The sequence below is a fragment of the Argentina anserina genome, chromosome 7, assembly GCF_933775445.1.
Source record: "Argentina anserina chromosome 7, drPotAnse1.1, whole genome shotgun sequence".
Classification (NCBI taxonomy): domain Eukaryota; kingdom Viridiplantae; phylum Streptophyta; class Magnoliopsida; order Rosales; family Rosaceae; genus Argentina; species Argentina anserina.
In genome coordinates, this window is record NC_065878.1 from 2,145,146 (window position 1) to 2,173,023 (window position 27,878).

At 38.2% G+C, this 27,878-nt stretch overlaps 5 protein-coding genes across 5 annotated transcripts; 2 read left to right on the forward strand and 3 right to left on the reverse strand.

Annotated features, from left to right (window-relative positions):
- Nucleotides 1-318: 318 nt before the first annotated feature.
- Nucleotides 319-5,336, reverse strand: LOC126803113 (ubiquitin carboxyl-terminal hydrolase 24). Its single transcript, XM_050530868.1, has 7 exons — nucleotides 5,026-5,336; nucleotides 3,855-4,517; nucleotides 3,514-3,698; nucleotides 2,872-3,119; nucleotides 2,295-2,440; nucleotides 1,877-2,053; nucleotides 319-876 (listed from the first exon to the last, which is right to left on the reverse strand). The coding sequence occupies exons 1-7, from the start codon at nucleotides 5,038-5,040 to the stop codon at nucleotides 688-690; spliced, it is 1,623 nt and encodes a 540-aa protein (XP_050386825.1). The 5' UTR covers nucleotides 5,041-5,336; the 3' UTR covers nucleotides 319-687.
- A 9,128-nt stretch (nucleotides 5,337-14,464) lies between these two features.
- On the forward strand, nucleotides 14,465-20,520 carry LOC126803115 (glycosyltransferase-like KOBITO 1). Its single transcript, XM_050530870.1, has 11 exons — nucleotides 14,465-14,905; nucleotides 16,005-16,154; nucleotides 16,310-16,362; nucleotides 16,590-16,698; nucleotides 16,816-16,950; nucleotides 17,110-17,154; nucleotides 17,818-18,005; nucleotides 18,089-18,230; nucleotides 18,889-18,935; nucleotides 19,065-19,152; nucleotides 19,837-20,520. Exons 1-11 carry the CDS (start codon nucleotides 14,567-14,569, stop codon nucleotides 20,119-20,121), a joined length of 1,581 nt encoding a protein of 526 aa, XP_050386827.1. The 5' UTR covers nucleotides 14,465-14,566; the 3' UTR covers nucleotides 20,122-20,520.
- Nucleotides 20,521-21,340: 820 nt separating this feature from the next.
- LOC126803119 (uncharacterized) lies at nucleotides 21,341-22,204 on the forward strand. The gene is made up of 2 exons (XM_050530880.1): nucleotides 21,341-21,655; nucleotides 21,870-22,204. Exons 1-2 carry the CDS (start codon nucleotides 21,371-21,373, stop codon nucleotides 21,984-21,986), a joined length of 402 nt encoding a protein of 133 aa, XP_050386837.1. The 5' UTR covers nucleotides 21,341-21,370; the 3' UTR covers nucleotides 21,987-22,204.
- A 281-nt stretch (nucleotides 22,205-22,485) lies between these two features.
- On the reverse strand, nucleotides 22,486-23,177 carry LOC126802700 (MADS-box protein AGL24-like). Its single transcript, XM_050530368.1, has 2 exons — nucleotides 22,972-23,177; nucleotides 22,486-22,774 (listed from the first exon to the last, which is right to left on the reverse strand). Exons 1-2 carry the CDS (start codon nucleotides 23,175-23,177, stop codon nucleotides 22,486-22,488), a joined length of 495 nt encoding a protein of 164 aa, XP_050386325.1.
- Nucleotides 23,178-24,686: 1,509 nt separating this feature from the next.
- On the reverse strand, nucleotides 24,687-27,702 carry LOC126802701 (pentatricopeptide repeat-containing protein At4g20740). The gene is made up of 3 exons (XM_050530369.1): nucleotides 27,697-27,702; nucleotides 25,414-27,548; nucleotides 24,687-25,220 (listed from the first exon to the last, which is right to left on the reverse strand). The coding sequence occupies exons 1-2, from the start codon at nucleotides 27,700-27,702 to the stop codon at nucleotides 25,428-25,430; spliced, it is 2,127 nt and encodes a 708-aa protein (XP_050386326.1). The 3' UTR covers nucleotides 24,687-25,220; nucleotides 25,414-25,427.
- Between the last annotated feature and the right edge of the window lie 176 nt (nucleotides 27,703-27,878).

Below are 27,878 nucleotides of genomic sequence, written 5' to 3' on the forward strand. Positions count from 1 at the left end.
ACAATTAGGTTGGGCAATTTTTTTTATTTTTTTACGTGTTTATGTGCAATTGATCATTTCAAACAGGCTCTACTTGGAATACGCTCTCAATGCCGTTAATGGTGAGTACTTTCCAGAAAGAATTCTAGTCATTTTCACCTGAGCTGTTCAGCTCCTGAAATTCCAATTGCCATCCTATTCTGAGGCCTAATCGAAATGCAAATATTTCATTATGCACATATAGTACAAATACAAAAATATTAAAAACTTGTACATGACAGACATCAACTCACTTCAAATGACATGCAGAATCTTCGGTTGCTACCAAGGGTGCAATCAGATGGGAACAGCCCTAAATACATTCAAGATTGTTGTATACAATGAAAGCATTCCGTAAGGATATAATTGCAGAGCAGCAGCGTCCTTCCATATATTACATCATAATACCTGAAAAAACTGCTGCACTGAAACATCAAGGTTCTACATATGGTAGTCATTTTCTTTAGCCACCAATAGATCATAGATGGGAACGTAACGGGAATTCATTACAACCCCATAAGACAGCCAGATATGATGATCCCAAGTGGTTGCTTCACATCTACTGCATATATTACACCGATGATAGTAATGAGTCTCTAAAGAGGGAATGGCCAACTTCGCACACAATACATTCAGTCATGCAACACCATACTCATCCCAGTTGTCCTCCTACAACTGCTTGTAGATAAGAACATACGCCTGGTCATGCAGCACTTTTTTGGTCCCAATTGCTGTGACAGATGAATCATCAAACCGGAGCCACTGACCACTAGCATAGAGAGCATCAGTTGTATAATGCCCCTTGGAGGGGTCCCTCCCATGATGAGTAATTGTAGCAACCAGTTTGTATTTCCGACCCTTTAGAAACAAAGAAAACTAGAATTAGAACTGACTGGTGAGTACAACTACATACAAAAATCATCCAAAGACATCATGAATTCATTATGAGGTGCTAATTCGACTTCGGAGTATTACACTATTACTCATTTTATACAGACATAAGTTCCTCAAGACAGATTATACATGAGTGGATGGCTACAACTACATAAAAGAATCGTATCAAAACATCATTGGTTCATTATAAGGTGCTAATTCGAATTCAAAGTATTACTCATTTTATACAGACATAAGTTCATCAAGACAGATTTTACATAAGAGTGCATGGCAAATCCACAATTCAAAGAAACCAGTAAAGACAAGACAACATCCAAAAAGCTAAGAACTAAGGTGTGGAGTCCAAAAACTCTATAGAATTCGAACCCTTAAAACCAAACACTCTCCCAGGGATATGCCCTTGTATTCTCCTTATTCAAAAGCTCAAAATTTTGTCAGAATTTTGGATCCAGAAATACTTCCAGTTCCATCCAATTATTTCATCGTTATAGATGCTACAAGAGTTTCAACTGAGAAAACAAAAGGGAGTTATGTATATTGATAAATAGGTAACACGATTTTTTACAGTCTGAAATTCCCACTCCACTAATAGAAAATGCCTTATAGAAACTATAGCAGAACAAAGCTAACATGAACAAACTGGTAAATAGGAGAACAAATTCCTATTTACTGTTTGGAGAGGAGAAGAGAAGAGAGCATGTGAAACACCATCCACCAATTAACACCTTCCTAGAGCATAATGTTACATTACTATGATTAAGTTAGTTAATTTAGAGAAAACAGGAAAAAACAAACAAATTTTTTAACAGTTCTTGAAATTCTCACTTTTAACGCATGCTTTTTTTAATCAAATATAAATATAATTTACAACATATAGGCAGAGACAACAACTATAATTATGCAGAAAAGATGACTAAAAATGTGAAAAAATAATTTAGAATAGTTGAAATGTCAACAAGATAACCTCAGACGTTGGAGAAACAAGTAATTCACGGCCGAATACAAATTCGAGTGGGAAGTGCACAGGCTTATGCAACTTGGTGCTTCCTTGACTTCCATAACCAAAACGCATCAGGTGCAAAATCATTATCTTTGAAAGCTTTTGTATTTTAATTGATTTACTTGCACTCACAACACCAGCCTGCAAAACAATCAATAGTGAAGAAGTTAGAATTATAATTTACACTATGACTTGTACCCAAACAGAAACATCAGGTATGACAACAGTCAAGGTTATTTAAAACATTGGCTCTGACAAATATAATGGTGGTTGGTTTAAATGTTCTCTAACTCAAATAGTTCTATGCTGGGAAGAGTATTGCTTGGGAGATTAAAGAAATCACACATCTTCAAAGTGGATGCAAACTAAGATCAAGGGGTACCTTGCCCGCAGCTGATGTTCGATATCCCTCAAGAGTTTCCGGAGCAGAAAACAACCTAAGTGCATCTTCAATAGAGTGAACAGCATCAGGATAAATATCAAGGTGGAGCAATAAATATGGTTGTACAGTAGCAGAAGCTTTATTTCCTGTTTAAGAAAAAAGAACATAAGCACATTATCATAGGGGCCAAAACTGCAAGGTCGTTCAGAATACATGACCAACAATAGACTTAAATGAACAAGCATAAATTTTGTTGATTCCTACAACTTTCCTTCAACAAGACATATATCAAATCAATAGTGCAGGTGAAACAATAAAATGACCTCTTCAAAATTCATATTCCATCAGTCCAGAAAAATGAAAAGTGTAAAACCAGCAATCCTTGACAAAGAAAATGCAACTCAAATGCAAATGATACAGAAAAGGAACTTACAAAAGCATGCGGATCAATTTAAAAGATATTTTGTGCTTCAAAATGCAAGTGTGAATAGCTCAAAACCAAAATCAAATATATTCTAATAGCTATTAACAAAATCTTAAAACTGAACTAGCAGCAGAAAGGGTGCAAATTCCCCACCTGTTGCCCTCACCGTACTGTTTAATTGTCCTCCAAAAATATCACTCAATTCTGAAGGGACAAAACTCTGTGTTCTAGTTACTGCAGATTTATTTTTTGGGCCAACTGTCTCCCATTCATCTTCTTCTGCAGAAGATACAATAGACGATTTGCTCCCATTTAAGAATGAGGATTGTCCTTCAAGCTTAAGTAACTCATCATGCATCTGATCCATAATGAAGCTAAGAAACTCCTGAGCATCTTCTTGTCTGATAAATAAAAATAGTTTCATCAGGAGATGTTAATAATAGCTAGTAAATAAAGGCAAGATGGGCATAAATATTTGGGTTATATGTAAAAAGGCTGAAGATGGTGAGCAGGCACATTTAAAACTTCGGTATATTTACAAACTATCTCAGTCCAATATATTTCACATTAAAATGACTTGTCAATAGGTGTAATAAACAACCATCACATAGATGATCTGCATTGGAAAGGGACACTTTTTTGTAACCTTAAGACACTATCTACCACAGGAATGATCAATCAAACATCTTTAAGCCCAAAAAAGTGACAATAGGCATTGACAAATTTATGACAACTAGCATGAGGTAAAAAACAATGAAGAAGAAAGGAAAAGGAATCTAAGGATAAAACACAAACCTTGGCCCACCAGATATGGTACTTGGTACATCTGGAGTAAAAGCTTTAAGAACAGCTTCAAACATGGTAGGGCTAAAAGGCCTACCCGTTTCCACAAAACTTGTATCTTTACTCTTTGAACTTGAACTAGGCATGTCGAATTCAGAGACAAACTCAGAAAATGCACACAGTGTGGGATAGCCAATCTAATGAGTTCCAAATGAGAGAAGAAGATATCAGTATAGTGTTTAGCCAGTAAAAGAACAAGGGTTAGTCAAGCCGTCAAGGTTGCCAGAAAATGTGGGATAGTTTGGTAATTGTAACATAAAGCCTACAAACATACAGATCACGGAAGTGTGTACCTTGGGGATCTTGCGATTTCTAAATTCATGAATAAGTTGCACAAAAGGAGAACAGGCTAGGAGAGCCTGCAGAGTCGCATTAAGAAAGCAGAGATTTCCCGGGTTGATTAAACCACGAGGCAACAATACTGCAGAGATTGTGGCAGGCCCGTTCAACAACTTATGGAGTTCACCCTTAGAATTAGAGAGTGATAAATCACCAACACTACCATTCAGCTCTCTATTCTGCAATTCCAAACTTGAAAATTGATTTGCGAACCCTGCTTCACTCTGGGATAGATGTGATGAAGATAAACCAACGTCATCTGTTGTCGTAACCTCCTTCACGCCATTACTATGAGCAGAAATCTGATTGTAATGATTAGCATACCCATTCTGTTTCGGAATTTCTACTGATCCTATTAAATTATCATCTCCTGCTTCTGCAGTCTTCACTCCATTGTGCTTATTATTTTCATTTAAAGACTCCACTTTCCTGGGTACTTGTAAACAACTTTGCTCACGATTAAACTTGACTAAAGATTTATCAAACTTTATCGAACCAAACTGCAATACGTTTGTCTCCACTGGCTTTCCACCCTTCACTGGTGACGGCTTCCCCGGTGATTGCTTTAGAAACAATGACTTGGTCTCATCTTCAGAGAACGACCCAAATACCAATAGCTACAAATGAATGAAACAAAAATTCAGCACCTATCTAGCACAAGGAGAAGTAAAAGCCCGCACCCATAACAACATTGGCATTACACAAGCACATAACCAATATCAACTCTACAAAACATTCCTCACAATTCGGCTAAATTCTAATTCAGAAGCTAATCTAAATCCTATTGAGCTGAAAGCATATTGAGCTGAAAGAATAGTTGCAATTCCCAATTCACTAACATACACAATGAACATAGCAAATTAAGGCACTTTTTCATTCACAGAGCAAAACAATCAGCATAATAAACCAAATTCTAGCCAGGATACAAGAAAATTTGAATCTTTACAATCTACCAAGTTCAGGGACTCAAATAAAACATCAACTTTAAAACGGAAAGCAAAACAATTAAGCATAATCTAGCTAGAACACAAGAAATTCACAATCTTTATAATCAACAAAGTTCAGGGCATCAATAAAAACACAATCTTGAAATGAAAACAAGTATAAAGGAGAGAACTTTGGGACCTTAGAATCAGTCATTTTGTGCAGAGAAACCCAGAAACGCGTAAATAAAAAGAAAGGGGTATGTGGAAGAAGTCAGAACAGGAAGCAAGAATCAGGGTTTTGAGAGGCCCTGAAGGAAAGAGAAGGAAGGGGTCGATTGAAGACATGTAAAGAGAGACGACGAGTGAGAGACTGTGGAAGGGAGAGAGCATTTGAGGAAGGAACCCTCTCTTTGACCCTCACGAACCTCTGAGACAAACCCTAGCATCGACTGCCCCCAACACGAAAATAGGGAGAGAGAGAGAGAGAGAGAGAGAGAGAGAGAGGAAAAGAGTTGGCTATGTGTATGGGTTGGTGACTTTGATGCGATACACTTTGGGAGCTATTCTATCTATTATTATGTAATAAGGGTGCTCATTTCCAAAAAACAAAAAATGTAATAAGGGTGTTGTATTATAAGCCTAGTATAACTAGATCAGGCCCGTAAGGCCCAATTCCTAATTATATAGTTGAAAGTAATTAGCATTGCTTATCTATATCTTATATTAATAAAACAAGAAGTGTTACAGAAGACTGTAATACATATCATAATAGAGAGAAACATCATCTTTATTCATTGATAAGGAGACATTTGTATATGTATTACATTGAGTATGCCGTAAAATAAAGGATCATATATTTTCCCTTATCTGGATTGACATATACTAATTATGACAAGATACATCGGAAGATTACGGAGATAATTCTCCTACAACACTCTCCCTTGTATCGCGATCCTAATGTGTCATGGTGCATAATTGTTGCCTTGATAAAAACTTTTCATGTACATGTATCCATACATGGATCAAAAGAAAGAGAATTGCATAACAACTCAAAGCAAGAGTTTGCAATGAAAAACAGATTCACGCGTAGTAAAACATTCACGCACTTAAACAATTATAACGTCTTCGATACAATAAGTATGAATGAATCGTAAAACTTTCAGGAAAGTAAACACCCGTGGCTTTCCAGTGATATGTGGTTCACAACCTAGTTCATTCAGAGCTGATCACAAAGCTCAGTCGATATTGACTTATCTGCAGGTTCCGAACAGATCCGTCTTATTTTACTAAAACAGTTATAACTCACTCAGTATAATAGATATGGTCAAATGGTTAGTGCCCTTGGAAAATAGACACATAGAACTTTTCAATGATATCAAATTCACCATTTTCCAATAAGTGAGCTGCCTTATAGGTTCCATGGAATTTGACCTATGAATCTGGGCAGATTTTGAAATCACTTCATTAAAGTGTCTTTTGTGTTGGGATATAGGATTTAATGTCATAACGTGTTGTGATCAAGCACTAACATATGTGTTGGCACACTCAGCCATCATCTTGGCCTTACAAGTTAAAACCGAATGATATGTCGAGTCAAATATATTACAACAAGTACATGCATACACATATCGTACTTAAATATGGAGAGTTTCATCTCTTAAAACTTATCGTCGCTCATACGGCGGAAACACGTCTTCTAATGACTTCGATTGATTCATAGAATACTTGTAAGCATTAGTTTAACGTCCTTACTGCTTTTAGTCAACCGATGAATAACATCATCAATAGCGGTCATCACTTTCGAGACCTAATATTCTCAAGATCGTTTCATTCTTAAGTATAGTTGCATGCAATATTGCATATCCCCAGACAGTTATGGGTAAATTACTTATGCGTAACTCGGGCCCTAGCTATAAGCAATAACCACTTAATTATCGCTCATGCTCATCCATTATGTAGAATGAACATGGAGTTGCAGGATATTTAACATCTATCCCATGCAATAAAAAGTTTTTTCGAAGTGAATTCTCATACATTACCCAGTTTAATAGACTTGATTGGATGGTCAAGGTGGTGAGCCCTGAGTTTTAAGTAAGGAGCTTCGACATTGCAACATTTGGCTCTTAGTCATTAAGAGTCCTTCACACTTCATTTTAATATGCCTACCTTAATCAAGTTATCGCTCTCCGTGGTCTGGAGGCACTGGAATTAGGTTAAGACCAATCCATTCAGGATCTTTATCTGCATCTCTTAACTTAGTCCCAATAGAGATGATATATGACCACAAATTGAAAATTCAGTTGTTTTAGAAACCACCTAACTTATAAGGTTTTATGAGAACAAACCATCTCATATTTGATTCCATGGCGTTCTGTCAGAGAGTTTGGCCATAAGGTGAGTCTGAACTCTTATCTTTCTCACTACGCCTAATAAAAGTATGATCGATAGGATTTACATGTGCGGTGTTGGCATTACCTGACCAATGACCTATCTCTTTGTTAAAACCGGATTCTACGGCTTTCCAGGAGGTTGTGACGGCGACGTGGGTCGATCATCACCATCAATTCCCACCGGATAACACTTTCCATGTAGGCCAATCTATAATGTTGGAATCTTTCTTCAACAGAGTATGTGTGGTTCGACATCAAACTCAGTCAACATCGTCATTCTTCGAGATCTCTCATTTGAAGTAGTATTGACATTGAGGCATCTCCAATGATAACTATCATCCAAGAAAATAGACAAGTGAGCATCATTGATCATAGATCAAGTTGTATTCATAACTCGCATTCAACAAGTATTATCGAACCAAGTGATATCTCCACACTTACGTGAGAGCCACGACCTAATGACACCATCTACCACATTTGTGGAGTCACCACGTCACCAACAAAGAGCGACTACATGTCCATTTGTCGGACATATCCAATCTCGTCACTTCCATTTATAGGACTATTAGGAACATAGGCCTCAGTGGGACAAACCACGACAAAAACTAAGTCGTTTAATTTGAACAAACTTGTTCTTCTCTCACTGTAATAACGGGGAGACTGACTCATCAAACGTGACTAAACAAGATCACTTGTTAAGGTCTTTATAAGCGGACATAGGTGGAAGTTCATGTCCTATTCAAAGATAAAATTCAACATCAAAATAACTCATCATTATGCGCTTGTGGAGGCGCAAATTCAGCACATAAAATATATGGATGATAATCCGTTAACAAACATGCATATTGTTAGACTTGAAACACTAACATGTGAATCGTTACAACCGTAACGTCAATGATGATGGTATAGATGGATACCGTAAAATAAAACACGCTACAAGTCGTAGCTTATGGTTCCATAAAAAAAACTTTTGGTTTATCTTGTGAAGCATGAGACCAATATAGATCTTGATTGACCATGAACACATCATTACCCAATACCGAACTTCTGTTTTACACTTACTTGAATGGTTCACTGACTTTCCGAACCCCAAATGCTACGAAATTTTAGAACCAAGTAAACATAGGTATTAGGAATCCAATGCCACTAGCCTCACTACCAGAGCCGGTCAGAAAAGCACCGACCCAGCCATAAAACTCGCCGAAAGTCAGTGACCAATTGTGTCGAGCGGTTCACCATGTTCCAACTCTAAATGGGCTCAAATTTTGTGAGTATGTAGCCTTGGATGTTAGGAATCAGTATCCACAAGTAGAACTTCAATAGCCCACCTAAAAGTAGGTGAACCAGTCCTCACAATGACAAGTCCGCAATATGTAAATCCTGAAATTTTAAACTTTTCTCAACTTTTTGTCATTGTTTGGGTGCTCCATAACATCTAAGTGTTATAGCTTGAGTTTAACCATGATATATGTATAACCACAACATATTTTATCCTCAAAGTGAATCATGATAAGCCAATTTCGGCTTCCATCTTATGTCTCATTCTCTTTAGCGTAGGAGGGTGTATGTCACTCCTAAACTTTGCTAAAGAATAAGATTGAGAGTTGAGCGTAGTTAATTAAGGATCATAGGGGGTTATGCACTTGTTAACACATAGATTATGACTCATTTTATGTCAGAGGAATTATATTGATCTGTATAATATCTTTGCTTAAAATAGCTTATACGAGTCACCGATTCATTATTTTGAATCATAGTAATGTGAAAGGATATAATTCACACTATTTCGACTCATGATATGGACTCCATCATTAGAACTGATACATAAGAACTCTTTCAAAATGAGTTTTTAGGTGATACACGTTGGCATAAGTATTGTCTTCAAGTAGCTTATCGTCTCACAAATTTCATGGTTCCGTTGTTAATTCATCAACGTAGGCAACTACTATGATAAAAATAATTTCATAGGTTCAACTCTTGATGCATAAGAGTTTGTGACTTGAATCATAACGCCATAAGACATTTAAACTGGAGCATTCAAACCGCTATTGCTTCTTTGTGATGATTTAGTCATCATAGTCACAATGGATTAAAATACTAAATCCATTAATAGCTTTCTTTTAGCTATGCACTCAACGTCTTTTTAACATATTCATAAACAAAAATATAGAGACAAGTAGTCTTAGGTCAAAACATATAAATATCACAATATAAACATCGGCAAGTACATTGATATAGTCTCAAATAGCCGCTTAACGTTACTTAAGGGTTTTAGACCCTCAAACGTCATTCATGAGTAATTTTGACATGCATATACACCATAGATCCAAAATGCAAGGATCGGTGTTGTCTAGCCATACCCAAAAAGGGTTGCTGGCATAAAAAAAAAATAGAGCCAAAAATGCTAGGAGTTCGTAAGGAGGTTGTGCGGGGGAGGCTGCGGAGGCCATGTGGGGGGACTTGCAGGGGCTGCAGAATGCCTAGGGGCCAAAATAAGAGCTCGGCCAATTTTTGATGCCATTAGAGGTAAAACTTTGTGTCAGACGGAACATCTTGGCGATACTGTCAAGGCCGTAACTCGCGAACCTGCTACAGTTTGCCACTTCCTAATTTTGTACGAGCGTTAGTTCAATTCGAACTTTGTGAAAATATCACCATAATTTAAAACGGTGGAATATAAAGTACATTACGTGGCGCGTAACACTACAAAAATCACCAAAACAAGGTGGAAATATGTCATAACAAGACATCAATCGAGGCTTCATCATGCCAACGAGGTATAAATATGATACAACAAGCATTGTCGGTTCAAAATAAAGCCGAGATAAAATGCTCATGACTCAGAGTCCTTCAGGGTTTTGCAATGCAAGTTTGCAATGTTTAAATCAAAATCAATAGATGATGACCTAATCCGCCAAAGATTATGGAGAACCAAAATAGATGTATAATAACAACATCAAAGATCATATAAGTGTGCATTGCGCAACACAAAGATCATGTAAACTTGACTTATGCCACAATTAAAACCGTGGACTTATGTAGGTAGTGTCATGTAGTATATAATGTGTTACATTGCATTAACATAATGTTTTTGGTAATGAAACCATAATTGCATCGAGACATTCTCGTATATTCGTTTACTTGAACTTCATGAGAATTTTATACCAACAATTGTATTGAGATCTTGATCATGAATCAATTAAAAATGTATTGACTAAGTAACATTAGTCACATAAACTTGGGAATAAACGGATATGTAGTCATTCAGACTATTAACCGAAGCATTTATGCTTCATTATTTTCTTTTAATAACCCCAATGTATATTGCTTTGAAATCCGTAATAGTGAGACAATATTCTCATGTTCTTTCATATAATGAGTGTCTTGTTTCAAGAATTTCTCATATCTCGCTCTTGTATAGTTTGACCATAATGTTTATGTCTTTCAATGAAACGATGTTGCACCAAAGGAAATTAATCCGACAAGGTACATAAATACATCCAACATGAAAATGCCAAATTTCAAGCGCATGTTGCGATCAACAAGAGGGAATGTTCATTATGTATCAATATACGATACAACTTTTAAGTACTGAATTGTAGGTCAAGTCTCAAAGTATGGTAACTCAATTCAATAAATCGTGACAAATTCCATCACAATGGTATAAGTGACAATTTTCATCACAAACCAATTGTATAAACGACAATTCCGTTGCAAACTGATGTTTATCCTATTTTTTTTAAACTTGTAACTACACACAACGGCTACGGATGGTATCGGCAGCACTCCTAACCGCCTCTAAAACTCGGTACCTGGGCAAATTTCTGGGCCTAGTTTATTTTCTGGGTTTTGTTTTTCGTCTTTTCGCATTTTTTTTCATCAGAAAATGTTTTCTTTCAAAGATTTTTCATCTTCTTCTTCGGTCAAATTTTTCATGGCAGAAAGAATATGTTTTTCATAATTTTAGGGTTCTAAACCTAGGAACTCAGAGTTAAAACTACGTGTTGATAGTATGTTACAAAAAAATGTAATACGCATCATAAACTGGTTCCAATTAAAAAAGTGGTGGAGATAGGGTCTGCACATGAAACCAACTTCATTATTAATCATGAAACTGGTTCCAATTAAAGGTTTGCTTATTGGAACAAGATGGCACTAATGAAAAAAACCTGTGAACATAGCAATTACAAACAAGAATTATAAGGTTGTAACTTATATTAATCCAACAAGATTAAACAGAAACGGAATGGGATTATCCACTTGCATTTGCACTCCATAATTGAATTTTTTTGTTCTTCTGGGAATTCATCTTGGCTACCATATTGATTTATCAAATTTTCAGAATAATTAAGCATACGATAATATCTATACCCAAATACAAACCACGCCAAACTTCAACCTTTGTCTTCCATTTCTTCAACTACATAAATTTCATGCATTTCTCATTCACAGAGTTCAGATTTATAAGGTAGTGATATCAATCTAGATCCTAAGTGCAAGCAATTACAATATGTCTCATAAAGAGGTTCTGTAACAATTTGAATCCGAGAGATATGATAATGCTTGAGATTAAGCTATGTCTAATTGTAGATGCAGAATATAATAACATATTCAATACAATAGAGGAATTACATGGATTCACATTTTGCTTATCAAGAAAAATGCAAAATCTCCAAACTGAATTGCGAAGAAAACTACTTACCCATACCAATAGAGGAGGAAGAGTGGATCTTCTACAGAGTAGTGAGTAGCCCAGGTGAAGCCATGGACTCGGCTAATGCCGGAGAACTTGACAGATCAGAGAAACCCAGAACATAGAAATTGAATTAAAATGGGACTGAAATCAAGAAATTGAGAGCTATTAGTTTAGAAGGAAAGAATTTGAGAATATTTAGAGATTAATATCGGAGAAGCAAATCACCTTAGGAGTTAGGATGGTAGAGAAGTGGTGTCGGACGTGGTGCGGTGGACTGGTGAACCATGGTTGATGGCTGCGAGCCAAGCGACTCAGAGAGGCGTGAGTCTTGAGATGAGAGAGTAGCTGAGTAGAGATCGAGTGAGGCTGAGCGAATCCTTTCGCTTTAGGTTTGAGGCGGAGTGAGATTGACTCGAGTGAGGCGAGGGTTTTTTCCAGTTTGATATATACATATGTAACACGACGTCGTTTTACGAGTTCAGTATTAGGTTCGGTTCGGTTCAGCCAATTCGGTTCGGTTAGACCACTGAACTGAAAACTGAACTGAATTTTTTCCGGTTTTTTCGGTTTTTTTTTTCAGTTCGGTTTTTTTGTCGGCTTAGTTTTTTCGGTTCGGTTCTCGGTTTTTCGGTCGAAAGTGCCACCCCTAGCCTCCATAATCACAACCACTACATCTCTTCTCTTTCTAGATCCGCACCCACCAAAATATAATTGGAGTTAAACTTCACTAAAACCCTACCCCACCTAATCACCAATCACTGCTGGTTTATGGTATACTACCAGAAATCCACATAGTACAAGGATCACAACCCTGTCTCGATCAAGTCACTTGAACTCGTTGTCGCCGACCCAAAAAACATGGTTTTCAACGAGCTTGAGATCGGGTTGTCCTACGGCAACAACAACAACAATGTCACCTCCTCGGGAGTGTGAAAGCTTGATTTGGAGAAATTGGCATTGGTCTTCGCTGCAACACTGTAGAAGCTATCGGTTGTGCCGGTCGAATAGGGAGTGTGATATCATGTCATTTATTACCTTCGTTGGCTAAGTCAGTGTGGTAGAGCCGTAGAGGCTGGTGGTGAGATTGAGGGTGGAGGTGGCTGATTATGGTAGGGCTCGTCAACGAGTCGGGTATTTTCACAAATATGAAGATCCAAGCCCGCCCCACCTAAAGCGGGCTTTGCGGGTGGGGCCTTGTGGACTTTTATTAGAAAAAAAAAACATAATACTTTTATTTAAAGGTTTGAAACAATAAAAGAATTATTAGAAAACATTCTAAAAAAAAGTCACAAATAAATTCTAGTTTCAAAATATTGTCGATTGACACCAGTATATGTGATCGATATATATTTAGGGACTATGTAAAAATTTCGTTCGTTTTGAACATGGTTTGACCGTCCGTACATACGGTCAACCAAAAAGAGGCGTTTTGACATAATAAAACCTCATTGATTGGGGCTTTGCCAAATGAGTTTTCTCGTTGCGACCACGTACGATCAGTGACAAAAATTAGATGATTTCAAATATGTAAGCAGCTTTCGGCATTCACATATTGGTAATGGATCATCCCTTAGGGCATATTAGTGGTATTTTTAGTTTACCGGATATTTCGAACGGTTTTTGGTGTTCACATGTTGTAATAAGTATCCCTTTAGGGCATATTAGTGGTGTTTTTGGTTTACCAGAAATTCCGACGGTCAAACGAGGTCCGAATTAGATGAAGTTTTAACAGGGTCCCTAAATATTAGTACCGATAACATCAGCTGGTGTCGATTAATCCCGAGAAGTTTACTTCATATAGTTGCTTCATAATGCTACAATTTTATTTTAAATCTAGTATAAAGTTATAATATAAAGAAATATAAAATTTTAAATCTAGTATTATTAACATATATAATATTTTATGTATAATTATTACAAAAAAAGATATATAATTGATATATATATATAATATATTATTTCTTGGCGGACTTTTACGGATCGGATCTTGCGGGCTTTTAGCGGGCCGGGTTGGGTTTCACACCTCTAAACTAAGTCTAGCCCTCTATCCACAGAAGCGGGCTTTGACGGGTTTCTAGTGGGCCGGGCCGAGTAAAAGTTCATCGGACTTATGGGCCTCCGCAGACTTTTCAGATCCGCGGGCTAAATGATGAGGCCTAAATTATGGATAGTAAAGAGATTGGGATAAGAGGCGAAAATAGATGTAGAGAGTGTCTCAGACCATTTTACCCTAAATTATAAGACAACTGCCGCTCAAACTAACGACGTTACCACGTATGTTTAGTCATGCTTATAATTTCATGTACCAAAATATATGTTTTAGGATTTAATGTACAACAATTCATAGTGGCCCAAACTTCATGTACATTTGCTAAAATTTTGCCTTCTCATAATTAAAGTTTAACAGTATTACCAATCACTTATATTATACCATGCTTAACTAGGAATAATATATAGATGGTAGCAAAAGTGTATATGAAATTAACCAAAATGAAAGAGAAATTGAATTTTCTGGGTTTGACGTGTGTTTTAATTATCTTGGAAATGGACAAAGGAAAATACACGTTACATCCGAAGAAGGTCGCCCAGATTTCCCAAGTAAAGACGGACGCGCACACCCACAATTTTGAAATGAAATAACAAACCCAACGACCATGACCAACCACCACCACCTCCACGCGCCGCTCCGCTCCGCCCCTCAATCCTCCTCCCAATCCTTCACCGCCAAGCTCCTCCTCCTCCTCACGCTCCTCCCTCTCTCCCTCGCTGCCTTGGCCTTCATCCTCCAATGGCGTGGCGGCATCCCCGACCCCACCACGCGCTGGTCCCCTCCCGGATCCCACCACCTCTTCCCCGGCATGGACGCCTCTCCTCTCTCCTCCGCCGCCGTCCGATCCTCCTCCGATTGCGTCAACCTCGGCCGCAGCGGCTCGCCGTCGCTTCCTTACTACCAGAATTGGAAGTTCGATTCTGCCTCCAATTTGAAACCTAAGGTTTGTGATTTCTTTCCTTCAAAATTTCAGATTCGGAATTGGATCTGTGTGTGAAGCTCAGGCGACTCAGATTTGTGTACTTGGTGATTCAAATTGATGGAGATGAGTAAAAGTTGAGGGTTGAGAGTAATCTAGTGCAATGCTGGTTTAGTAATAGGTGTTATCACTGTTGATATGCTTGTGTTTCGTTGATCACTTGCCCGATTGATGCTTGCGATTTCGGTCCACGGATCATCTGGTTTGCTTTATTGTTGTTATGTGTTTCTTTGATTGATGGATAGTTGTGATATATTATTTATTTGAAACTAGGAGTTTTGCTTTCAAATGGTTTGGATATTCATTTGCTTTGCCCAGTTGCTTTAGCTAGAAAATGAGTGACCAAAAAAAAAAAAAATGAATAGCAAAACTTTACAATGGAAGTGGGTTAATGCAGCTACAACTGCTTGTGATAGGATTCTAATCTCTATGTTATCATATCAATTACTATACATGTCCATTCTCAGCTGTCCAATGTGAAGTAACTTCGTCTGTTTTTACTTTTTAGATAACCTCAACTTAACCTTGCTCTCCAAATTGACTCGTCAATACATGGTGGTATATGCTATAGATTTTGAAGAAGGGATGTTGTCCCGTCTTTCATTCGAACCCTCCACTAATTGATCATGAAAAAAAAAAACTGGGCAAGTCCAGTGGTTCTGCACTGTGGGATAATTAACCACAACCTCTCAATACTAATGGAAATTAGTGGTGAATTAGTTACTTTTTTTAATGAGTTTTATCTAGTTTGGACTGATAAAAGAATTGTATTAGATCAACACAATATAATTGCTTCACAGGCACCTGCATAGAGCGAATTTTTGGTGAATGTGATTTCTTGTTTGTGTTGGTAATACTTATGATGATGTTTCATGTAACCTGATGAATGCTGGTTTTCAAGTGTGAGTACTGCATTTTAATAAAATCACTTGTTAGACAGGAACAAATTATTAGTAAATGACCCTGCCCTTCTTTTAATGATTCTGTGTTATATTATTAGTTACTGTAACTTTTATAAGCTTAAATGTGATGTGATCGTGTTATTTGGCTTCTGGCTTTGCAGATATTAATTACGACAAGTACGTCAGCAGGCTTAGATCAGATTTTACCATGGATGTTCTATCATAAGGTTATTGGAGTTTCCACCTTTTTTCTTTTTGTGGAAGGAAAGGCTGCATCTCCTGAAGTATCCAAAGTTCTGGAGTCTATACCTGTGAGTCATATTATGTTTTTCTCCGCTTATTTCGGCTCATTTGATTTAATTTTCTTTTGGTCCTCTTTTCCCCACTTTAATTGCATTTCTACTATATCTTCTTTTTTTTGGGGTAAATTCTCTTGAATTGTGGTCAAACTTTTTGGTATTCTCAGGGGGTAAAAGTGATATACAGAACAAAGGAGCTCGAGGAGCAACAAGCTAGAAGGTAACTTGCCACTTTTTTTGCTAGGATTAGTCTTATGCTAGATGCCAATATAGTTTTCTTTATAATTTCTATATTCCTGGCTGTTAAGGCTCCTTCCTTTGCTCATGATCAATGAAAATCATCTTTAAATAGTTTAACATTTTTCTACATTTATCTCTGTACTTGTTTCTTGGATATAGTTTTACTGAAATACTTGTACTTGTGCTTCTTGTTTTTGGTACCATCAGTCGAATTTGGAATGAGACATGGTTGTCAAGTTTCTTTTACAAACCGTGCAATTATGAGCTATTTGTGAAGCAATCTCTCAATATGGAGATGGCTATTGTTATGGCAAGGGTATGAAAGATGTTGTCTCATATTAATTATCCCCTTAATCTTACTTTCTGATACAGACTTATGTTAATTTATTTCCTTTTGTCATCTTGGAACTTTCCATGCATATGAAAACATTAGGATGCTGGAATGGACTGGATTATTCATCTTGATACCGATGAGTTGCTGCACCCAGCTGGTGCCAAGGAGTATTCTTTGAGGCAGTTGCTGCATGATGTGCCAAGCAATGTGGATATGGTTATTTTTCCAAATTATGTAAGTGAATTTGTAGGTGCATTCTTAAACACTTTTGTAGGCAGGTGGTTAAACTTAATGGTCATGCTAGCGTTATTAGTTTTACATTTTGTCTCACGTTTCAGCCTTGATGCTTGTTATTTTGAAAATATAATTAACAGTGATATTTTTGTTGAGTAGGAGAGCAGTGTTGAACGTGATGATATTAAAGAACCTTTCACTGAGGTAACTTTTCTCTATTGTCTGTTGTTCTTGCTTTTTACGTAGTTCAGTAGATTTCATTTAATTTTTCTAGTCCATAGATAGTGTAAACAATTATACTTCTCATGTGTTATTGCCTGTCTGATTGGAGACATCTTTTTTAATCAGTGATGATTATAGGTTGAAGTCGACATGCTAAAACACAGAATTTTATTGTTGGTCACTTGAAATACAACGACCAAGTTTTTAGTAACATGGTTTTCATTTCTTTATCCAGCTGAATGAATTAAACCTGCCATTTAACTTAAGTGTTTACTGGAGAACAAAATTATGTCCAATTGGTAAGACACCCACATTGGTCTAGCCCTATTCCACCACATAGACTTTGTAGTGGCCAGTCAAAAACTTCAATAAAGCTTTTAGTTGGGAAGATGCAGGTGTGTGGTTAGGACAGGAAAGATATTGCAATTGTTCTGCTGCTTTATGACTTGCTAGTTATGAGCAGTAAACAAGGTCTCCTTTTACTGTGACATCCATCATGAGATAGTTACTAGAAACTTTTCCTTGTGGATCTCTATAAAGCTACAACCTACATGTTCTCGTTTTATTATAGTTTTATTTGCATTTAATTGGAAATGCATATGTGGGCTTTGACCTGTTTTCTTTATGTATTTATGACACTAATAGGTATCCATGTTTAAGAGGAATTACGATCATGTACCAAAAGATACATACTTTGGAATGTACAAAGAATCAACTCGTGGCAACCCAAACTACTTTCTGACATATGGAAATGGGAAATCAGCTGCTCGAATCCAAGAACATCTTCGTCCTAATGGTGCACACAGATGGCACAATTATATGAAAACCCCAAAGTATGGTAATTTTGTATTGGAAGTAGCACTGGTTTCTTTATTTTGTTGATTGCAGTAATCATTTCTCTCGCAATGCCTTTTAGTGAGATCAAATTGGATGAGGCTGCTGTTCTGCACTACACATATGCCAGATTTTCGGACTTAACGTCAAGACGTGATCGGTGTGGCTGCAAGCCTACAAAGGAAGATGTCAAAAGATGCTTCATGTTGGAATTTGATAGAGCCGTGAGTTCAATGTGTTCTTTGGTCCTTTGTATATGTCTTAGATTTTTACAGTCTTATTAAGTACATAAAATGACCAATGAAGCTTATAACCTTATAAATCAAATGAACTAGTTGATCTACAAAGTGTATCATATGAAAGCTGAAAGGTGTTAAATAGAGAGAGGGTGAATTTTAAAGAAATACTGATACAATTAATATATCTCAAGTCTAGCATACAGTTTCGTGAAAGATTTAGATGTTGCTGCAATTCCTGTTAGATTAATGATAATTTGAAGATTTTAGTACATATATATTGGTCTTTTAAGTGTTGTTTTTAGCGAATGCATTAGTTGGGGTTCTTGGGAGTCAGTGTTGATGTGCATAGTTATCAACAGATATACAATTCTTGAAAATATGAATATATGCTTAATCATTGTTTGCCACATCAAAAGAAAAATATGGTTCACTATTTCCTTTTCCATGCATCATCTGACTCTGTATATAGCAAAGTTTTGGCTTTTACTCATAGAATTGATGTATACAGGCTAGCTGTTGTCCCTTATTATAACTTCTTTTGGTAACACCATAACAGTTGTACTACGTTCCAGCTGTTAGTTTTCTTTTTCATTGCATTGTATCTTCTTTACTCGTATATTCAACTAAGCAATTAACATTGCAGGCTTTCATAATTGCTTCAACTGCCACGGAGGAGGAAATGCTGAAATGGTAAGTTCATTAATATTATAATTACTAACATTATTATTGTCACCTACTCTCATATTGGTAGTAGCTTAATTTTATTTGTCCTTATTAATTTTACTTATAATTGATATCTGCTCTCTGATCCTGTTCTAGGTACCATGAGCACATTGTATGGGATGACAAAGATATAAGAATAAGACTTCTGAGAAAAGGCATCTTGACTCGAATATATGCTCCAATGGTAAGACTTTTTTTTTTCAAATCACTTAGCCCCACAAGAGGAATATGTAACGAGATACAAAAGACTTAAATTACCAGAGCAGGAAAATGTTTTAGTTTCACCGCCATAGTTTTCTTTATTTTTGCACTATGTGATTTGTGGTAATTTTTATTTTCATATACTCTGAAGATGAAGTAAAAGTATCACATAACTACACATTAACATGCTCCTCTGTCCCATGATGTTTGTAGACATCTTTCCATTTCTTTTGTCAGTCATCTTAATGTTATGATTTTCAGCTTTTGATTATTCTTATTGTCAGTTTTCCACCTTCAACATCTTTTTTTTTTCATCTATGTTTTCCTTAATGTGCTCCGTCATTTCCCACCTCATTAGATCTCATTGTTCTCTCCCATCTTTCGCTCTTTTGAATCTCACCGATGATCTCTCAGTGTAGTGGCAAGTGCTTTAGCTACAAATTGAAAAGAATATAAAAAAAGGAATAAGATGGTATGTTGTAGCCTTCTGTTTGATTCTGATAATAGTTGAATCCACGTAATCACCATCTGATCTGCTTTTTGCAGTGAAAAGGTTTGAATGGGTTTTAACTGAAGTGAACAAAACACAGATTGAATTGGTTCTACTAATTGATGGATACATATATCTCTGTTTTATATCAAAGTTTATATCTTGTGTACATGTCAGGCCATAATCCAAGGACTAAGGGAGTCAGGAGTCTTCAGCTCTGTTATTGCGTCTGCGCCAACTACACTGTCAAAGGAAAAGTTCTTGGCAACAATTGATAGTAGTAACTCCTCTCGAGCTACTTCCTCTATATCCCACCCGTCGAGGAAAATAGGAAGAAGTGGAGAGAGTATGGCTACTGCCAGGAAAACCTTGGATGATGAAGTTGCTGAAGTCCAAGAATCGGCTGTTCCACCATTGTCCCCCCCCCCCCCCAGCAGTGGATTATACCCAGATCAGCTTTGAAGTGTAATTGTCCTAACAACATGATCACTTATTCTGTGTGAATAAGTTAAATGTGACTTAAGAATCAGGAGAGAAAAAGTAAAGAGTAGACAGGCTTGTCATTGGAGGTTCATTCAGGTTGGTTCTTCCCGATCATTATCCAAGCGTGGTGAACAATAGATATGGATTTCTGTGCCAGCTCCTATATGTCGGGCTAAGTTGGGGTTCAACAAGAAATCTTGCATTATTGTGTGTATACAGAGAGAGAGAGAGAGAGAGAGAGAGAGAGAGAGAGAAACCAGTGATGAATCATTTTGGAATTGTTGTGTATTATAGAACGCTGCCTATTAGGATACTAAACTATGTGTACATTTTCATTTGTTATTTTAATTATGATATCATCTGTGACTCGCTGGAAAAGGATCATCTCTTGTAAACTGTCCTTAGATAGCTTGCCGTCGTCTTTCATGGTTCATAATGGTCATCAATTCATTATGATTTTTTTTTCTCTCGAAGGGCAAACCTAGAATCAAATTTGTTCAGAATTATGGGAGGGGCGTACCAAAATGGGTTGTTAATAAACTAAATCAAATTATGTTATGCCGTATCTCTGCCCATTTGAAGGAGTTTTATGCGATACCTTCCAATGACATATAGGCATACCCACAATCCATTGTTAGGCCTTTACATAGCATATGTTGCAGTTGGCTGAAAATTCGTATGCATTTTCATTTATATAAGATCTAGCCAATCAAAATGTTAATACTCGATGATAAAAAAGATCACAAACGATCCCTTAATATAGAAAATAAAACCCGTTAGTAGAAAGACACTTTATGTTTGCGCATTTATTCAAGATTTACATAAATATAATTATATACCGATAAAATTTTGCAGCTGATGCTCAAACTGGTCTTGATCGGAAGCAAAATTGACGAATATTTTTTATTTGACTACTTTGTGCCCATCATTCTAAACTCATGTCATGTGTCTTTTCTCAACTCAAAGTTAAATAATAATTGAGCAATGTGTCTAATGTCATGAGTTTAAAAGGCTTCGCACAAAATGGACAAATAGAAGGTGGTCGATAAATTTATTTCCGTTTTGACTTTTGACCATGTTTGTTAATTTGTTGATAATTAGGGGGTAGTTGTATTAGAGGTGTTTGTTTGTAATTAAAAAGTTAAGCCGCTAGAGTAAAGTTTTGCCGGTGGTGATATAAATAAATAGGTTATCCACATCCAGTTGGACAGTGGGCGAAGCTACTACCATGGCAAAGCTTCTCATCTCCAACACTGCCTCTCTCACTCTCTCTCCTCCCTCCTCCTCCTCCTCCTCACGTGCCTTATTCAAGCCTCCTCACGTGCCCCCTGTTCGGTTTCTCCTCGCCGGGAAACCCACCAGCAACCGCGGCGTCAGGGTGGTGACTACCCGAGCAGGCCCCACCACGCAGCAGTACCTTTTCGCTTTCTTCCTGCCGCTCTCCCTGGTCGCCTTCACCGTCTTCACCTCCATCCGAATCGCCGACAAGCTCGACCGCGACTACCTCGAAGAGGTACGGTTCGTCCCCACTCTCTTCAAACTGCGTTTCAGTTTAACCGGAGTACGTTTAACAAAGACTTGATAGTGTTTGCTGTTTAGTTTACTTGATTCATCACTACAACAAAGAGTAGAGATTTATCTGTGTTGGTCTTTTAGTTAGAGAAATGTTTATGGTAGTGTGTACTAGTGTTTCTATCTTAGTATCAATGTATGTGCTTGTGAATCAGGTAGCCATTAACCAAGCTATTAGGGAAACTGATGAGGATGATGAAGAAGACGACATGTCTCCGGAAGAAAAACCTGCCCTCCCACGAACTCGTAATCGTCCCAAAAGGGAAGTCTAGATTTTCCTGTCATCTATAGATTAGCCTGTGGCGCGTTCGTTGTGATGTTATGATTGCAAAATGGGAATAGAGGAACCTTGTAGACTTGTAGCTCGATCTCCGGCCAGTTACCTTATTTTGACAGTTTTGTAGATTCGAAGTTGCATGTATTGTGTCTGTTGTTTGTATGTAAAAAGGAGTATGGAAAGAAAATACATCAATCTTACAATATTTTCCTACTGGGATTTTCATTGTTCATCGTTGTTTTACAATTCTGATATGATACATTGCAGTACGTTCACTATCTGAAATCGATGATGGCGTAGGGGAAAAATATAGTATGGAAGTAGAAAAGTTATAAGAGAAAGATGGAACTCAGCAGTTGCTTTGCTCGTGGCTCATTGGCCTAAGCTAATATTGATTGCATGAAGCTGGCATCCCCAAATTGCATTGATAAAATCATCCTTTCTTGAATGCAATTTGTTGCAACTAATTTTGGGAGTCAGGCCAAATAGTATGTTCAAATAAAGTGATAAAGTACAGGAGTTGGAATGCACGCAGGAGCTGCCTCCAATGAAGCAATCCTCTTTGTTATAGCATCTCGCCTAGCTTCTAGTGAAGCAAGCTTTGCCAGCTCAAGATCATCATATCCAATCCTGAATTCGTTGTCGCGCTTGTACAGTTCATCTTTTCCAGCAGCATGCCCATTTGTGTGAAACTCATACTGCATCCTCATTGCCTCTTCGGAATTTATGTTCTCATCATTATCAACACGCAGCTTCTTCTTACCTCTGTCCTCTTTCGAAATTCTGATTCGCGAATCATGGAAACAAGACAAAGACAACTCTAAGTCTAAGTAATTTCTCTTCCCTAGTACACTTGGAGATGGAGATTGTGATGGTGATGGGGATGGAGACGAAGGAGAAGATGAGCTACCCCTAGTAGTATCTTTGATTGCGGGCAGGCTAGTGCTAGGTGATGAAGCATGAGAGGAGGCAAGCTTTGCCTTGTATCTGCCGATATGCACTTGAATTCTGTAGGATCTTTTGGCCAAGTTTCTGCAACTGGTTGAGCAGTAGTGCTTTCGTCAGCTGGTTGGAACAGGATCACAGCAACATCAGTATCACAGAGTATGGACAGTTCATCCGCCTTTTTAAATATGTTCATCTTTCGATCTCGATACATCTTCTTGCGAGCCCTCCTCTGTTCCATGTTTCTACAGTTCTACTATCAGGAATAGGAAGTAAAGCTAAAATCAATTTATGGTTCCAGCACTATGAATGTATCACTTCTTCTAGACTTAATCTTCAAGCCAGCTTACAGGTTTCGCCTGTTTTGAGTAGTAATTAGCACCTGCCCCCAATTGCCTCTCCTTTCTGTAACCTAAACAGTGGGGCTTCCTCTGTTATATAGACGACCGTTTTGGGAAATTTTAAGCTAGATTCCCGACTACAAAGGGAAACAAAAATAGAAGATTAGAATAATATGTTCCTATTGCATGTTGGTAACGCGTCAATTTGAAAAGGGAAACCTCCTACCAGGTCACCAAGTTCCTTCCATGACAGTGCACATTCCATGTTTCACAAGGACTCCATGCACTTGATCAGTCTTACGAATCCAATGCCTGCAGTTATTTCCAATTTGTAAACTTTCCTAACCCCTAATGGAATTCTAACAGATTGTCCTACGAGATGAGCGTATGGCACCCTGTGACGAGATCCAGTTCATGATTTCGTTAATAAACTAGCTAAAGTTCACTCATATCAAGAAACATTTATGGGAGTAAGAAGCCTTGATCAGTGAGCATCTGACAAGAATGGGTGTGCCGAGAGATGAGCATCCTGCGGCTATTCAGAAGCTCTTTGAGATGGTTGAGGTGGCTCCGGTCGGAACGTGTGATGTTACCTGTCCTCTGCGGCTCTGTCGATACCCAATGGCAGCACAAGAAGGTTGAGCCTGCCCAATCTTCTTATTAGTAATGTAACTTCTTTTTTTGGTTAAAAAGCCTGTAATAAAATGATACGAGCAAATGAAGCTATCTTTCAGAATATAGCCTAATTGTGGCCAAAAGTTCCCACTGATAAAACAATTTATAGGACGCAAGACATTTTATATTGTGAGATGATCACTAATTCAACCAACGCAGGGATTGACACGTCAAGCTGGAAAATTGCACATCATTTTTAAAGCCTGCACAAATTTTTTTTGGGATTTCATAACGCCTTGAAATTTGAATCCTCCATAATCAAAGCTGTATGCTGGAGAACATCACACTACGAGATAGCAGCTGATCTTCAATGACGCATCACACTGCAAGAACAAATGAATAAAATCACAATATAATTCATCATCTATCAAGAAACTGAACTATTTGCATGTAAAAACGACAACTTATGGGATTTCAGTGAATGATGGATGTGAGGTAAATTCAGATTATCTTCTGAAAATGGACAGCCTTTAGCAATTCAGATGACTTGCATCCTATGCACTGACACAAAAACATATTGAAGAACCTGAAGCGCTCACATGCATTCTTCAGTAACAAACTTCAAAAAGTTCCCACTATCCAAAATTTAAGAAGTCAAAATTATTACAATTGTTCTTAGTATTTGTTGAATGCAATATTGAAATTGCTTGAATTTCCCATTGTACTAGCCTAAGAGAAAAGAATGCATGAAAATTTTTGAGTATTAAAAGTACTCACGTTACAATGGATGAAAGTTCAAAACTACCGCATAAACTCAAAAGAGCTCTAGATCTATCGCTTTGTTGTATTACCATTAGTAAAGTAGCATATAAGCACTTTCAAATAACTACGTTATAATTTCATAAAGAAATTGACCTCCTTCATCTTTTCCAATTAAGAGAGGAAACATATCTCAATTGTCAAGCACAAGAGTGTGAACTTAGGTTCATTGTTTACCAGGTTTCACCACCTTGTACATGAGTTTTGTCGTCCAACATCTGCAAATGACATACATGATATATGAACACATAATAGGTAGTTCACCAAATTGTGACCAAAAAACTAAATATACGTAGAACTTCCATGGCTCTACAGCAAGAATTCACAGTTTTCAGATCTTTACCAAAAGAAAATTCTAGGAAATTTGGAATTCACTGGAGTGTGGTAGACATTTATGAATTTCAGAAGAGGACAATGGTTGATTGGATATGAGGCTTTACACAAAATGTGCCAACTCTATGTAAAGGATATCATCGGGGAGCATGCTGAAGCTTCTCTTCACTTTGATGCTGAAGTGCTGAACACAGGGGAAAAAGAATTACTTTCAGGTTCCGTTTTGGGAATTGTACAGCTAGAAATGGAAGGAGACATATTCATGCAATTTGATATTAATTTTTATAAGAGATATCCAGTCATATATATTTTTTCCACCAATTTGGTAACTAACATGGTCACTCCTAAAGTACTTAGTTTAATCAGTACCTGGATTAATAATTTCAACCTGACAGCAGCTTACAACCCTTTGCTTTCAACTTGGATTCTAGACCAAAAAACTTTAAACCTGACACTATCAGATCTGCGGTCTTCTTCTTCATGTGTTCAATTAACATATCATCATACACAATCATGCTGGCTTCTGTCATAAGTTTGCGCTCTTTCAATTTTAAAAATACCTTCCTTGCCTCCTCTATTGTGCCATGCTTACACATGCCAGAGATTATAGCAGAGTATATAGCAGGATCTGGTGGACAACCCTGCTGCATCATCTCATTCAGTATGTCAAGCACCTTCTCAGCATTATTGGATCTACATGCATCAAAAACAGTAAGAGAATACTTGAATGTCATGGGCCCACTTGTCACACTAGCTAAGCAGTCCCTGACTAGCAGCATAACTGCATCAATCTCTCCAACATTGAAAAGCCCTTTAGCAAGAGATCGATAGGCAGCAATAGAAGGAACACAAGACATTTCAATTATCTTATTGTGACAGGCACAAGCTTCATGGAGATCTCCTTCTTCAATATAACACATAATTGCAGAGCTATAAGTGGACGAGTCGGGCTGGAAATCGGAACTCTTCATTTCATCAAAAAGAGATAGTGCTTTCTTCACTTTCCCGAATTTGTGGAGGCCAGCAATAAGGATATTGTAGATCTCAGCACTAGAATAGCTTCTAGCTTTCAAGTGTTCAAACACCTCCAAACCCATCATCACACCATCCTCTTTTTCGACAACAATGGAGAAGAATTTTGAAAGATCATCCATGACAGGACAACCACATTTCCCCATCTGTGCAAGCAACTCATGGAACTTATCCAGTTTTCTCATCTCAGCATAAGACACCAGAATGGGACTCACGGTTGCAAAATCCGCTCCAAGACCCTCCTGTACTGCAGCTCGGAAAAGCTTGTACGCCTTATCAACCCGTTTAACATCACAGAAACCCCTGATGAGGGAATTATATATCCCCAAATCAGCTCGATACCCCGATCCCACCAAATCCCTCAACATGTCACATGCCGCCCCAACCTTGCCATCTTCCACAAAACCCTCCGCCAGCACCCCATATATCGATCTATCAATCAATAAACCCTTGTCCTTCATCTCCCTAAACAACTCAAACCCCTTGTCCACCCTCCCTCCCTTGCACAACCCGGTGACCATTGTCACATACGCCATTGCGTCCGCCTCGACTCTATCCCTCCTCATTTGCTCCCAAACCTTCAAACAACCATCCAACCGCCCCTCCGAAACCAACACCTTGATCATAGCGGTATACGCAAACACGTCCGGCTTACACAAATTCACCCTCATTCTCTCCAAAAGCTCCAACATTTCCTCCACTCTCCCCAATTTGCACATCCCCTTGATCAAAATCATGTAAGTAACACTCTCCTCCACCATCCCATCCCCCCGAAAATCGTCATAAACCGACATTGCCAAATCCAAACGCCCAGCCCTAACCAGAGCATCCATTACTCTATTGTACAAGAAAACCCGGGGCTTAACCCCAAATCTCTTCATGTTTCTATAAACATGATAAACCCTAAGCCCTCTATTGGCATCGGAATGCATTCTGATTAGAATCTCAAACTGTTTCTCAGTCGGGGGCTTCCCCTGAGAGTCCATCAAGTCGGGGACTTGATCGGCCGACCCGAACCGGTGGGCCCGGTTCAGGCAATACGCAAGGGCGTTGTAGGATGCGAAGGTGTGCTTGAAGCCCTTCTGCTTACCCGCCCAGTGGAACAGCTTGGAGGCCGAAACGGCGTCGTTTTGGGCCTTGAGGACCTCGGCGACGAGGTCCGGGGTGACGCGGCGGAGCTTACGGAGCTCGGCGACGACGGGCGGGCCCCAGTGGTTGCGGTTCTTGCGGAAGGCGTCGAGGATGAAGCGGGCGACGGGGGAGAGGGAGGAGAGAGAGGCGGCGGCGGAGGAGGACGGCGGAGAATGGTCGTCGGGGTGCCATTTGGAGAGATCGAAGGGCTGGGATAGAGCGGGGGTGGGTTTGGGTTGGGGGCGGACGGTGGGGCGGGGTTTGCGGCGGCCGTAGAACAGCGAGAATTTGGGGGCTGACATTGTTTTTGGAGGAGGGACTGATTTTGTGGTGGCTTGTTTCTTTTGTTCGATTCACGCTCCCTTGAACAGAAAGAAAGATTAACCAGAAAGAAACAACACACCACCTACTTGTGCACGCAGAAGCTGGCACTATATGGAGAAGAAAAAAACTAGTACCTACACGAGTCCAGTCGACTTATAATGGCACAGCCATGCCCTAGTTCTTTCTAGCTAAATGCATGGACATGGTGCAAAATTTGAGACGTCCATTAGAATTAAGGCCCTCAAATTATACATGATGTAACATAATGATCTTTTGATCCACAGAGACAGCAGAGAAGACATGCCTTTTCCACAAATCTTTTCAAAAAAATTACATGATCAGTTAGC

Coding starts and splice junctions, on each gene's coding strand:
- LOC126803113 (XM_050530868.1), bottom strand. Junction 2,441..2,871: donor CAGTACGGTGAGGGCAACAG/GTGGGGAATTTG, acceptor TTTCTTAAACAG/GAAATAAAGCTTCTGCTACT. Junction 2,054..2,294: donor GAACATCAGCTGCGGGCAAG/GTACCCCTTGAT, acceptor ATTGTTTTGCAG/GCTGGTGTTGTGAGTGCAAG.
- LOC126803115 (XM_050530870.1), top strand. CDS start 14,567: ATGACCAACCACCACCACCTCCACGCGCCGCTCCGCTCCGCCCCTCAA. Junction 16,155..16,309: donor AAGTTCTGGAGTCTATACCT/GTGAGTCATATT, acceptor TGGTATTCTCAG/GGGGTAAAAGTGATATACAG. Junction 18,231..18,888: donor TGTTGGAATTTGATAGAGCC/GTGAGTTCAATG, acceptor TTAACATTGCAG/GCTTTCATAATTGCTTCAAC.
- LOC126803119 (XM_050530880.1), top strand. CDS start 21,371: ATGGCAAAGCTTCTCATCTCCAACACTGCCTCTCTCACTCTCTCTCCT. Junction 21,656..21,869: donor ACCGCGACTACCTCGAAGAG/GTACGGTTCGTC, acceptor CTTGTGAATCAG/GTAGCCATTAACCAAGCTAT.
- LOC126802700 (XM_050530368.1), bottom strand. CDS start 23,177: ATGGAACAGAGGAGGGCTCGCAAGAAGATGTATCGAGATCGAAAGATG. Junction 22,775..22,971: donor TGCATATCGGCAGATACAAG/GCAAAGCTTGCC, acceptor TTCGCGAATCAG/AATTTCGAAAGAGGACAGAG.